Genomic DNA, 14,156 nt, shown 5'->3' with positions numbered 1-14,156 from the left:
ATGATGAATCTCTCAAGGATAAAGACACATCTATTACATCTGATGTGGGGCAATTGCCAGTGTGATTGATTCAATTTGTTTAGAAGAGATCAAGGAGATGAAAGGAACCAAAAGAAGAAGACTTTGACATTTTGGATGAAGCCTTTAAGGCCCCTAACAACAAAAGGAAAAAAGAAAGAAGGATAGATTTGATAACTATTGATTAACATAAGCATAGGATTGATTAATTTTTTATACCAATGATGGATAAGTCCGAGGAGGAAATGAAAATTGACAAGATTGTCAAATCTAAGATGTAGATTTGGGAATCCAAACCAAAGTTGAGGAGAAGAAATCCTTGCAAGAAGTTGTGAACACCATCCTTAAGTGTATGCAAAAAGATGATAATACCAAAAAAAGAGTTGAAAGTAAAAATTATATAACTCAAAACTTATTTTTCACTTGCTAAGGCCTGTAGTATTAGCAACTCCACCACCAAGTCTACAAGAAGCTCTTTCAAATGAATGCTAATTTCAAGATCCCAATGGGTTCCTTACTTCTATCATTAAATAGAGGGAAGATTTGTAGACCTTAGGAGATGAAATAGCTAGACAAGTAATCAAGGTTTATCATTCTTTGAGTGGAGAGGCAACTTGGTACAACATATGCAAATGGGAGTAGGTGAGAGCATCATGATATGGGAAGACTATTCCCGTCTTCTACAAAAGATGAAGTCTACAAATATAAAGAAAATTCTCTCAAATCAACAATTATTGATCTTGAAAATCAATATTTTCCCAAGAAAAATATGACCTTTAAAACTTTGAAGACTTGTAGAGATAAGGTAAGGAAAAATCAAAATTCTACAAATCAAGTCCTTGTGAAGATTGAGGAGTTCATTGGTAATTTATCTTTTACATTATTAGAGAAATTAGTGCTAATTAGATCACCTTCTACTATAGCTCAAGAATTCAAGGACAACATGCATTGTCATGTGATAAAATAATTTATCGATAAAAAGGTGCAACAAAAGTTTGAGTTATTGAAAATGTAAAGATATCTCATGGGATTCAAGAAGCTAAAGATAAAACTAGAGAGGTCAATGTATTCCTAAGGTATACAGATTAAATATAATGAAAATCCTAATCTTGATGACTTGAACAAAATGGTCAATGTTTTTTTTGACACATTTATAGACATAAAGAAAATGGAATGATGAAGAGATTTCCCAAGAATACAGACACTCAACACGTTGGTCTGGTTTGTGAATTTTAACAAAGTCATAAATTGCAATAATGATTATCCACTCTTCCTATGTAACCAACATTTAGTTGAAAATTGAACTAGAACTTGAAGATGCTACCTTCCAATCTTTCATATGGTCACCAACTAATTGGAGGTTGAGTTGTATCTCTAAGCACATCATGCATAGACCCCTTAGCATTATGTGAGGATGTGGTTGCTAATCTAGGATCTACATGCACTCATTTTTCTAAAAAATGTTCCCTTGTGAAGGATTGAACCATGTTTCTCTAGTGGTTAGGTTTTTTTTGTATAGAGTAACCAACAATTAGTATTAGTTAAAAATATATATGCTTAAGTTAACTATTCTTTTCCAATGCCTATATCAATAATTTTGAGATTTAAATAATCTTTGTAAGAACTATTTATTATGACCTTGATGTTGAAATTAGTTGTTAGAAACTTCATTTAATTTATATAAGAACAATTTTTAAGCATTGATTAGTGTGAAATACCTATTATTATGCATTTTTGAGAATTTTTATCAATGAATCAAATATTTGCTTATTGAAAATGATTTTTTGATCATGTTGAATCGACATACTGTGGATTTTTTTGCTTACAAAATGGATAAATTGGTTTATTTTTTTTTATCTTGAATGCACTTTTATAGGATTTCATCTTAGTTTAGTGCATGGGTATGACTTTCAAATTAGATGCGTTCTAGAAAATCCTTAATTTCTATGTTCCTTTGATGATTGCACCAATATCAAATTTGACTATGAGAATTTATGGTTAATAAAGTTTAGTTTCATTAATTCAATCTAATCTTCCAAAGTAAAAGGGTTAATTATAAGTTATCATTTTTTGTTTAATTAAAAAATTTATTCAAATTTTGTTGGTACCTTTGATCTCTTTTGTAATTTATTTTGGAATATCTATTAAGGGACCACCAAAGATTAAGTCTTATTGAGTGCAAGGATCAAATGCCATAAAGGATGAGGTAGGGATTGTTCCTTGGGTGAATTTGGTGGAATGGATACCCCTTATTCGTTAGCTCTTAGTCAAAGAGGTTTCATCCTAAGGCTCATGCTCCCATATTGGGTGGCAAAAGCAACTCCGTGGGTGAAAAATCCTCCATTAAAAAAACTTATTTAAATCTTCTTATGAACATGTATGATCTTTGAAACCATTTACATGTGAATCATACATATGATAATGTGTTTAAAAGAGAAGTAAGCTCAAATTCAGTAACTTTAAGCTCATACCTACATTTACTAGCAAAGACCCCTTGTTAAACATCTATGTTAGTGATGGAGTAGTTTCAAAATGATCAAGACTTGACTATATAGGAACCTTGGAGTAATTTTGTCACTTTTCAAGAGTGATCAATCTCCACATCACTCAATATTTGTTGTGATAACACTATCATCAATAAAAATGGCACTAGAAGGAGGACCTTAATAGGTGAAATGATAGGAAATGAGATCCTAACCTAGAGACATAAAATAAGATCCCAAATTAGTATTATACAAAGTAGCTACCAAGATTCAACTTTAGTACCTTTGATCTTGGTAGCTACTTTTCCTTTGGATTGTTTACCATTCTTTTTAATTTTACCTATCCTTCATTTTATCCTCATTAGACCTTGCTTTTTCCGTTAGTTTTTCTCTCAACATGCAAGCCATCCTTCAATGGATTTTATTCTAATCTCCTTAAAAGAAAAGAAGTGATGCTATCCAATTTAATATCTATATCACCACTATTAATGATAGCAATTATTTTTTCCCAAGATGTAAGTAAAGAGAAAAATAGTTTATGTATTTACCTTCTTATAACTTAAAGAATATAAAACCAAATTACCATTTTATTTTTAAAGAATATATAATTGTCTTTTAAGTTATAATTTATTTTTTAGAATTTTAGTTTGGTAAACATCACCTCCTATTATATAGCTTGTATATAATGTATCATTACAAATATTCAAGAGGATGAATGACATTCCTACCTTCTTTTCCAACTTTACATAATTTTTATTAGACATCGTGGATGGCTTTGATTCATTCAAAATTGGTACCCATTGATCTCTTTCTTTAATAATATCTTTCATCTTTAGCTTCTACAACTCATATTAAATTGCATTGAATTTGACTGATAAATCCACAATAGTTCACATCCTATAGTGTACTTATCCAATCTATAGCCTATTATCTCATAAGAGTCTCATATATCATAATAAAGATTATTTATTTCTTTAGGAACACCTGAGAATATGAATTTTTCTTAATAAAAATATTTAGTCAATTGTAACTACCATTATAGTTTTCCACCTCCTTTCTAATGCATATAACATCAAATAACAAGATAATATATGAATATAAATTATAATTTATTGTCTAATTATACCCATGCATCCATTTACACCTTCAAAGAGATATGGAAACACAAAATATAAATCAATTATAAGGTAAAGGACATCTTAATTCTAACACCATTATCAACCAATTTTTCTTGATGTTTATATGCTCAAATTTCCCCATAATGTGTAAAGGTAAATACTTGTGAATCATTGATTTAATAAGAGGCTCCTCATCATCAAATAAAATATCACAATTGGATTTTCATCTACTAGATTTAATAAGGAATTCACTCTCTATGAAGAGGTATACAATTGAATGTGTATCTATATAAGGTTTTTGCATGGTTTCTTTATACAAATGTGATATGCATACTAAATTCACAAGCAATATGTTAGCTTGTGTTTTTTAATTTATGAATAATATAATTTTTTTTTGATGCCATTGAGATAAACATAAGTATAGGAGGAAGATTGATTAATAACCTTTTGATCACTAGATTTTTTCTAGTATAAATTTTATGGTAAGACAACTCTATGTACAATGATTTATTTGAAATGCGAGTCTATCTTGATGGAACTTATGTTTTTGCTTAAATAATAAATTTTGACATTATAGAAGCATAAATAATTTAAAACAATAAACATCTAAGAACAATGGTAAACAAAGATCATTATATATGTGAATTTACTTGAATATTAGAAAAATCTAGGAAACACTTAAGAACCTATTAGAAAATAAAATTATTGTCTAAAACCATATTTTGATGTCATAAGGTAATGATAAAATAAGGATGATGGCTCATCCAACCATTATGATACTGTATCCCTCAAAATTAGTCTAAATTCACTTAGCAACAAGATGCCATTAATAAAATACTCATAATTATTAATCACTAGTTACTTGACATGTAATGAAAAATCACTAGGAATAAATGTAATTTAACAACAACTACTCACCCAAAGAAATGTTATCATCATACAATGGAGTACTAGATAACATAGTATGATGAATATCCATCCAACAACATGTATCATCCTTATCATGTAGTGTATAGTAAGGGAAAAAGTGATAGATCATGATGCCCATCACTATAGAAAATTATGGGAAAGGTAATATAAAATAAAGAATATTTGGATAATCAATAACTTTACGAAGGTTGCACTTTCATTATATATCAATATACTATTAATAAAACATTTTTATTGTTATATGTTGTTTTAGATTTTGATTGTATATTTTTATTTGCATCAACCATTACACTGTGATCCATTTTGATAGATCATTCTAACATACTCTGGGATCATAGAGTGTGATCTGAAACATTGATGCAATACATAGCAATATTATAAAGTGCAGAAACCTAATATCACTAAAACATTTTTATTCATAATATTGAAAGACATGAAAAATTCATGAATAGAAGGATACAATGAGACAATGATACAAAACTTATTAATACATTAAAATCAATGAGACACACAAAAGAAAAGCTAAAGACGGTGATATGTATGAAAGTCAATAATCTAAAGATCCAAAGTTGTTAGGTTTTAAAGAAATAAAAACAATATAAATAAAACCCTAATTGAAATATATCAGTGCAACACAAAAAAAAGTGGATCCTAACCCTAAGTAGATCTCTAGTAAAGATGGATCCTAACCTTAATTAGATCTAAAATAATTATTATGCAATCAAAATCATATATAAAATGGTAATGTAGGAGTAAACTTAAGGATAAACCAAATTAAAGAATTTAAGAATATTAAAAAAAAAAAAAAAAAAAAAATTCTATAGGTAGATCTTATATCACTCTCAAACTAGAGACTAGACAACCCCAGAATAGCTACTGATACGAACAAAATGCTGAAAAAAGTTTTCTTTTCCTCATTCAAATTTCTGATCTCAAGATTTCCACAACTATTACCAAGTCCATAATAATCTTTCCAAGCACACATAAACATTCTAATAAATTCATAAATTAGATCTGCGATAAACAAAAACTCATCGTCATTCGAGATTCAAATTCCTATCGAAAATCTGATCTCGCCAGAAAATCGTGAGGACAAACAAAAGTTCCAATAAATTCATAATCAAATCTGCGATAAACAGAAACTCATCTTTCGTTGGATCTAGGAAGCTACGGCTAACCATCCTCAGCCGCCAGGAACAAACTGCAGAATCATGATACAGTATTTTCTTTTGGCACCAGACACTTGAACAAGAAAAAACTGTGCACAATTCTATATTCAAAGATAATACCGCACAGATTTAAAAAAAAGCCTATGTACAGACTTAAGAAAAATGAGTATTATTTAGATTCCACGAAACAAACAGTAAAACGAGTCGCAGGAAGTTGTACTGAGATCATATGGAGTCGAGGAGCCAACGCGTCTTCTGTGGGTGGTCAGCATCAGGGCGAGCGCCTTCTTCTTCTTCTTCTTCTTCTTCTTCATCAGGAGGAGAAACATTCAAATCTAGGGTTAACTTATGACAGTTGGGTTTTGTCTGAAATGACCCATTATCCGTTATGACAGATGAAGTCGAAGAAGGGCTATCACCCACATTGGTGGGCCTTCTCAGATAACTATGGGTCCATGGCGTAGGGGCTGGTCTCTTAAACGAGTGAGCTTCGGTTGTTGTGGCGGTGCTTTCGATTTCCCCAGGAGTGGGGAAATTGGTTTTGGCCTTTTTGCCTCTCAGAGCTCTGGCAGCCTTGTCATAAGCAAGGGCTGCCTCCAGATCTGTATCAAAAGTTCCCAGCCACAGGCGCCGTTTCAGTGCGAAGCTCCTGATTTCTGCTGTAAACTTTCCCCATGGCCGCTTTCTTACTCCAATGTAGCGAACTGGCTCCGGAGACTCATGGGCTTGTTTGGAGGCCATGCTTGGAGGGGCTTCTGTTACACTAAGGAATGAATGGAATGAAGGTTGGTTTTTAATGATCACTGAGCAGTCTATGGGATCTAAAGCTGAGAACAACAATGGCTAATGAAGCAATGGCAAAGACGGTTAATGAATCTAGAAGCATTCATAGAGTGATCATTAATCCTTGTTGATCAAGTTTTTTCGGGAGAGATTCTTTGGAAGGTGTGTCTTGAAAGCCCAGACAAAAAGGTAGGGAGAGGGGAGGGGAGTGGAGGGTAGGAGAGGTTTTAGAAATATTGTCTACAATTGAGAGGAAGATGTGTTGATGTATTGGTATTTGTATACATTCTTGTGCCATGTGAAGAACATTTTGGTCAGGAGTCAGGATAGTGTCTTGGCCACTAATCTAGGGACAAATGTTCAACCCTAAAAAAAATAATGGGGAAATTGTTTGTTAATTTAGTAGCTAAATTTGTTGTTATGAATGATTATTTTAGGGTTGTTGCTAGGCCAAATTGGGCCTTGTGAAGGACATTTTGGTTAGGAGGTCCAGTTAGGATAATGTCTTGGCCACTAATCTAGGGAGAACCCTAAAGAAAATAATGGGTAAATTGCTTATTAATTTAGTAGCTAAATTTGTTGTTGTGAATGATTATTTTAGGGTTGTTGCTAGCGTAAATGGTGTCTCAAATTTCTATGTATAAGGATTTTGATCACAACATGTTAACTATTTAAATGTAATGGATGAAAATAATAAATATAGATGAATAGGGAAGGGCAAGGGAAGAGAGCAAAGAGATGGGAGGTTTTAGAAATGTTGTCTACAATGGGGAGGAAGATGAGTTGATGCATAGGTATTTGTATCCATTCTTGTGACTTGTGGAGGGCATTTTGGTCAAGAGGTCCAGCTAGGATTGTGTCTTGGCTACTGATCTACAAACAAATTTTCAACCTAGAAGTAAACAATGGATATATTGTTTGTTAATTTAGCTGTCAATTTTGTAATTTCTATGCAAAAGAAATTTGATTAGAACACGCTAACTATTTAAATATAATGGATTAAAAAATTGTTTGTCTTAGCTCATCTTTTTAATCTATAGTTTGTAAAAGGATTTTGAAGTTCCTTCAAAACTTGTTTTAAAATCCTTCAAAACTTGTTTTACCTCTTATAATTTTTTTTAACATTTATTTATATATTGCTCTTTTACATCATATTTCTTATTTTTCTTTAATTAAAAAATCTACCATATTTTTGTTTAATAAAACAAAAACCCTACCCCCTTTGTGGGATTTGAACTTGTGACCTCTATTTTAAGAGCACAAATTCTCCACCACTAAGCCAACTTAGGTTGTACACTATCTATTGAATCTTATTTTAATATATTTAAAACTTAATTTTAACTTACACTATATTCTATTAATACTAAGAATTAAATGCACACTATATTTTAAATTTTTTATATATAATTTTTTGCATAACATTTTTTATTTATTTTACTTTAATTAAAAAATCTATCTTATTTTTTTAATAAAATGAATATTATATTAAACTGCCATTTATTTAATTTATTTTCAATCTATTTAAAGCTTAATGTTAACTTACACACTATATTCTATTAATACTAATCTTTAAATACACACCATATTTTTGTCACAGAGTAGGTTTATGTCTTGAATAGGTAGCTTTATGTCTTCAACATTGATGGATGGACAATTTTTTAACTTAAAAGTAAATAATGGGTAAATTATTTGTTAATTTAGTGGTGAAATTTGTTAATTATGAATGAGTATTTTAAGGTTGTTGCTACCATAAATTTGGTGTCTCTTAGTTATTTACTTAGATATATAAATTTATATGCATAAAAGTTTTGATCATAACATGCTAACTATTTAAATGTAATGGATGAAAAAATTAAATATTTGTTGTGTGTCTCTTCTCATCTATTTAGTTGCGTTTAAATTATTACATTCCTTTCTATATAAAATTCTCACTTCATATTTATTATTTTACTTTAATTACAAATTTTACCATAATATTTTAGTAAAATAAAGTTACAAATTATATTTTAGTCCAACCACTACGCGAAAGCTTGCACTGCCCACATTGCGTTACACATGGCTAAAAGAGAAGGCTTTACTAAAGTCTGGTTGGAGTTTGACTCGCTAAACACTGTCAATTGTCTGAGTGAATGCACGGATCCTAGATGGACGACAACTAACCTGATCAAGGATTGCCGAGATATAATTAATGAACTGGCAAATTTCAAAATCTTGCACATATAGCGAGAAGGAAATGAGGTGGCGAATCTACTGGCCAATCTGGTGGTGGGATATGTGGCAACCAAATGGTGGAGCAATAAGGATGCTTTCCCCCAAAATCTGTGCGAGCTGGCCCATGATAATTATTGCGTTAATCAGTGATCTCTCATCATGACTTGACTGAGTTGATGGGGAAATGACTCTTTTTGGTTTTCTGTAACAAAAGATCTAGAAACTTTCTTGGTGACTGTATTTTCTGTCTTATTGAGTGGCCCTTTTTTTGCTACTGTTTGGATACTTTTTTGGTGTGGCCCATTTCCTGCGACTAGTCGGTGCCTTCTCTGGTGTGGCCCATTTTCTGCTATTCGGTGACTAGGAGCATAATGGGTGGGGACAAGAACAAGCAAGAACCCTCTACTTGCGAGAAATGGAAGAAAAACAAAGATGTGTGGCAGGAAGTCGTTGGTGGGGGAATCATCCCCTACTTGGATCAACTTCATGGCCTTTCTCCTCTGCTCATGGAGGCTTTTGTTAGCAAGTGGAAAAAAGGGAGTTTGAGGGCTTATGGTGCTGATTATCAGATTGATGAGACCCTGGTGGCGACTGTCACTAGTCTGGTGATGACTGAAAGAAGATTGTATAGGGATAGGAAAACCAGGGAGGAGGACTTGACAAGTTTCTTTGGCAAAGACAAGGAGCACTCTAGAGTTACCAAGATGGCTAATGGTGGCTACAACAGAAAAGATCTCATGGCTCCCTAGGCTGACATGGCTGAGATCATCATGAGGTATATTATTTCTATTCCTTTCTATCTGGCCTCCTCTCTTGAAAATAGTCTGGAAAAACATTTGGAGAATCCTAACAACCCTGTTCTCCACAAGGGACTCATTGTGCTCATAATGGAGTATGCTAAATCCCTTAAATTATGCCCCCTCTTTTTGAGACTGGCTATCAGACTGATATCCATTATGTCTTTGACTCGAAAATGGACTTGGAAGAAACTGGGGTTCGTCTTGATGATCCTGACTATAAAACTGCAGAGGAAGGGGATATGATGGTAACCCTTGGGATGTTTAGCAGCAAGAATTCTCCCAGATGGGCGGTTAGGAAATATAAAACCACTAACAAACTCATCTCTAAGGCCGAGTCCCTCTCTAAAAAGAAAAAGATGGCGGTTAAGGACCATAGTCCGAAGATTACGGAGCAGGGAACTAAATTGGACATCCCTATCAATGTTCATAAAGAAAAATAGGAGACCATGGCCAACGAAGAGAATAGTGGGATTCAGAGTGCTGGTAACCTAATGAATCTGGTCATGGAAGCTACAAGAAGCCAAGAAATATGTTGGAAGTGGGTTGAGCACGAAATTGATACCCTTAAACTGGGGATTAAAGAGATTATTGATATCTTTACTACTTCCCCTAAGCCCAGTAAACCTGAGAAACTCATGATTATGACCAAAAATCTCTCCCAGGATGTTGAGGTGATGAAATGCAATCATGAACAAAGGATTGAAAAAGTTGAGTAGTCTATGACAGAGATTAAGAAAAATCACAAGAACTTGGTTGACATAAGAAAAGAAGCCATGAATAATAGTATTGAGGGGCTTGAAAAGATTAATGTCATGGTTGCTGATTACATACCCTACCACAAAAAAATGGTTAGAGATCTTCAAGGGGAAGATATGGCTACTGGTGATAGCAAAACCAGTGGTCCCAGTTCTAGAACCAGAAGCAGAAGCGGCAATAAGGGTACCTCTAGATTCATTATGGAGGAGCTGGAGGAAATCAACAGGATTTCTATCCAGAAGAACAAAGATCTAGTGTGCTCTCTTAATTGAGAGTTTTTTCTTTTGTTTTGTCTTGTTTGTTTGTGTTTCCTTTGTTTTCGTGACTGCTCAGGGATGCTCCCCTATTTTGATGTTGGTTCATGTTTGTTTGTCTGATGGCCGGTTGTTTTAAAAATTTTGGTTTCGGGTCCATGTAAAACCTATTTAACTTTATCAATTATATTATTTTTATTATATATAAAGTCTTCAAATTCATACATATAGATTCAAAAAGTGCATCTCATCAAAATGGAGAAAAAAATCCCTACCCTCCGCTCCTATTATCCTTTAGTCAGGTATTTAGATTTTCACCTAAAAATTCTACCCCCCCAAAAATTCTTCGCTACAAAAATTTTGATATCACTACAAAATTTGCAATATATCGGATACATTACATAAATATAATAAAAAATGAGACCCCCCTAGTTCGCTATTCATGCACTTCACTACCTCAACAATTACTTGCCTATGCCACCTTGACTCACCTTTGCCTCCTCTTGGTGCTCTATCCACCCACCACTCCCCACCTCCATGTAGTTTGGCCCCTATGATTCCCTTATTATTTCCCATCTCTCCAATAGTCCGCTAGCTTTAACTTGAGTTTTTTAAAGTCCACCATCTCTTGTAGCAATCCTGAGTCCAACACTAGATCCCAATCGGTAACATAGTCATGAACAACATGCCATCCTTCCACAGCTTCATGCCTCCTCACATTCCTATCCTCAAGAGCTCACCAAAGGATGAAATGATGCAAATGTGGAGGGTATCCTAGGACAACCACCCAATCTCCCAAGGACATAACAAATCCTCAACTAGGATTTGAATGTCGGAAGAACATCCAAACCCTTCCTCCATTATAGCCTCACACATCTCTCTATAATCCTTTTAACCTCCTAAATAATTGCACACTCCAACCCCCAAGCACAAAACATGAATGAGATATCCATGTTCATGCGGTATTTATGATTTGCAAGTATGAAGTCATATCCTAGAACTTGACATACCTACAAAAGAAAGAAAGGGTCATCCATAGTAAACACAATTATCAATCTCTCAATTGTGATTTTGCCCCAAAAGGCCATTTGCTGCTTTAAGGCCTTCAAACTGAAATTTGTCTCCATTCTCTAAAATTAAATTCACTTTTCTCCAGACACAATTGTGAAAAATCTACCCCGTCATATATATTAAAAGGTGTGTTTTCACAACTCCCACGATAACTAAAGGTGACAAAAAAGGCTAGAGTACACAAACCTATCAGGCCATAAATGCTTATCACTAAAATCCACCACCTCAAACCTCATCGTCCTTTCATACTTCTTGGTAACTGCCAAAATGGATGGGAATAAATGTGATGTACGTACATTGCCAACTCACATTTTTGTCACTCTTCATCCTTCCAAATCTATTGCCAATTAGGACAAGGAGTCTACTGACACATTTGCCTCCCAATACACATGCCAAATTTTGAAATTTTTGAAACCTCCTAATTTATTCTTGATGTTTCAGACTAATTTATCCATTTTCCATACATTTGCACCCTCGTTGGCTATTGCATTAATCACAATCTAGGAATCACCCTCTAGATGCAATTAATCAATCTTGATCCTTTTCACCACATCCATTGCCAACATAGCCACTTGAATATCTACTTCATTATTGGTTCCTATCTCCAGTTGCTTTAAATCCATTGCAAGTATATTTTTGTTTGAATAACGAGCTACACATCCTACTTCTGAGGGTCTAGGGTTCCCTTTTGAAGCCCCATCAAAAGTTACCTTGACCCACCTTGGGTCTGGTTTAGTCTATTGCACTCCCTCTCTACTCGTCCTAGTTACAAACTATATTATATTAGAACTAATATTTTAATTATTCTTTGGGGTTGTAAATTAGATGCTCCTAATTAAAATTTATTAAATAATTCATTTTTCTTCGCTAGTGAGTGGCCTCAGGAACTTTCAAGCGTTGGTCTGTGAGTATAAAAATTGTTTCCATTATGCCTGCTCAATGCAATTTGAATACTAAGGACTTTAGTGTCCATGTCTCTATTCTTTCCTCTGAGCCTCTTTTTTTTGAGTGGGTGCAATTGGGATTTCATTATTATTATTTGTGGTTATTACTGCATAATCTGATTCTACTATTGGGTGGGGTTGGGAAACTTCCCTTGCCCCTTTCTCCTAGTTTGACTTCTTGGTTGAGAATTTAACTATCATTATCCACATCCATGCTTCTGCTAATCCTATTGAGGTGGATGGTGTTTTTCCAAATATGGTGTCTCAAAGCTCAAGTTCTAGGAGCTCTTGTTCAGTGTTTTTGCTGGTCTCTCTCTAGTTATTTTTCTATCATCTCTTATTGAGGTGGAGACTGAACCATTACCAGACTCTTTTCCAATGTCTCCTATTGAGGTGGAGTTCAGTCTGGGTGTTATGGGGGCCCTTTTGTGATGAAAGTTCTCGGCCTCTCATAGTTTCTCACTAGGCTGATGTTGTAGTTAAAGTATAGTTTTCTAGTACCACCAATCCTATAGAGGTGGTTTCAGAGGCAAGTTCATTTGGGGTCACATCGAGCTATGTTAGAAACACATGGCAAAAAATTTATTTCTTTCCTTTGAGTGGATTTCATGAACTTCATGGCTAAGATCTTTGTCTACTTTCTTATTCTTCAATTTATATTTATCCTTATCTACTTCTTAAGCATGTTCATTTCTATCTTTTCTTCCATGATATTGGACTTTCATTTGAGTCTCTATTCTCTTGTTCCTAATTTATCCACAACTAAAAGATGGTGTACATACCTCCTTTGTATCAGGGTTCTTTTTTGGCTATTTCCTTGCCTTTTTTAGTTATAGTTCAAGATGTATTTTAAAGGTTTTGGGGTGCTTGAGAAAACACTATGGTTGAGAGAATGTAGTCTTTGTTCAAGGTTGACACCATTGTTTCCCACTATTTATTGCTTTGGTCAACAACTTCTATTTTTGTTAATCTCACTCCTTGTAAGATGCATTGTTCTTATCCCCTTGGTAGTTTTTTCTCCCTTATTGACTATCTTGTTTTCTTTGATGGATAACTTCTAATAGGTATTGACCCTCTCCTATGCTTATGTAATCAATTTTATTTATTAAGTTACCATTATATTTGACTATATATACTTGGTATATAGCATTTTATTGCAATTTTTATTATATTATAAAATCAATTTACTATCTTAACTTGCATTACTCATGGTATAAAGTGTCAATTTATCGAGCCACATTAATTAGTAGTTGTAGTGATGAAATTTGCATATTGATGTCAATTTTCTTTTGTATTTTGGATTTATTTTGATTAGAGTGTATGAAATACAATATCTTTACAAATAATATATTTTTTCATAAATCTTACCAATATAATTATATTTGATTGTATTATCATTCATCTTAAAATATTAGCTTTAGCCTATAGATTTTCAACTAGGCATCTTGGATTAGACTATTGGTGTAAACAATATATATTACTTGATTAGAACTTTTAATTCCTTTTCATACCTAGTTATTTAAATTTATTAGGGAATTCAATTTTTATGTCTCAAATCATTAGATTAAATTATGTGTTAAATACACTTATGTAACCCTATGTCTAACCCTTTTCTATTT

The 14,156-nt window shown here is 33.2% G+C and overlaps 1 protein-coding gene across 1 annotated transcript; it reads right to left on the bottom strand.

Moving 5' to 3' along the window:
* Positions 1 to 5,569: 5,569 nt before the first annotated feature.
* On the bottom strand, positions 5,570 to 6,734 carry LOC131047100 (ethylene-responsive transcription factor 11-like). Its single transcript, XM_057980934.2, has 2 exons — positions 5,939 to 6,734; positions 5,570 to 5,750 (listed from the first exon to the last, which is right to left on the bottom strand). The coding sequence occupies exon 1, from the start codon at positions 6,457 to 6,459 to the stop codon at positions 5,944 to 5,946; it is 516 nt and encodes a 171-aa protein (XP_057836917.2). The 5' UTR covers positions 6,460 to 6,734; the 3' UTR covers positions 5,570 to 5,750; positions 5,939 to 5,943.
* Between the last annotated feature and the right edge of the window lie 7,422 nt (positions 6,735 to 14,156).

Source organism: Cryptomeria japonica, chromosome 11, assembly GCF_030272615.1.
Source record: "Cryptomeria japonica chromosome 11, Sugi_1.0, whole genome shotgun sequence".
Lineage (NCBI taxonomy): Eukaryota > Viridiplantae > Streptophyta > Pinopsida > Cupressales > Cupressaceae > Cryptomeria > Cryptomeria japonica.
Note: the sequence above shows the minus strand (reverse complement) of the source record. Positions and strands in the feature narration are given on the sequence as shown.

Coding starts and splice junctions, on each gene's coding strand:
- LOC131047100 (XM_057980934.2), bottom strand. CDS start 6,459: ATGGCCTCCAAACAAGCCCATGAGTCTCCGGAGCCAGTTCGCTACATT.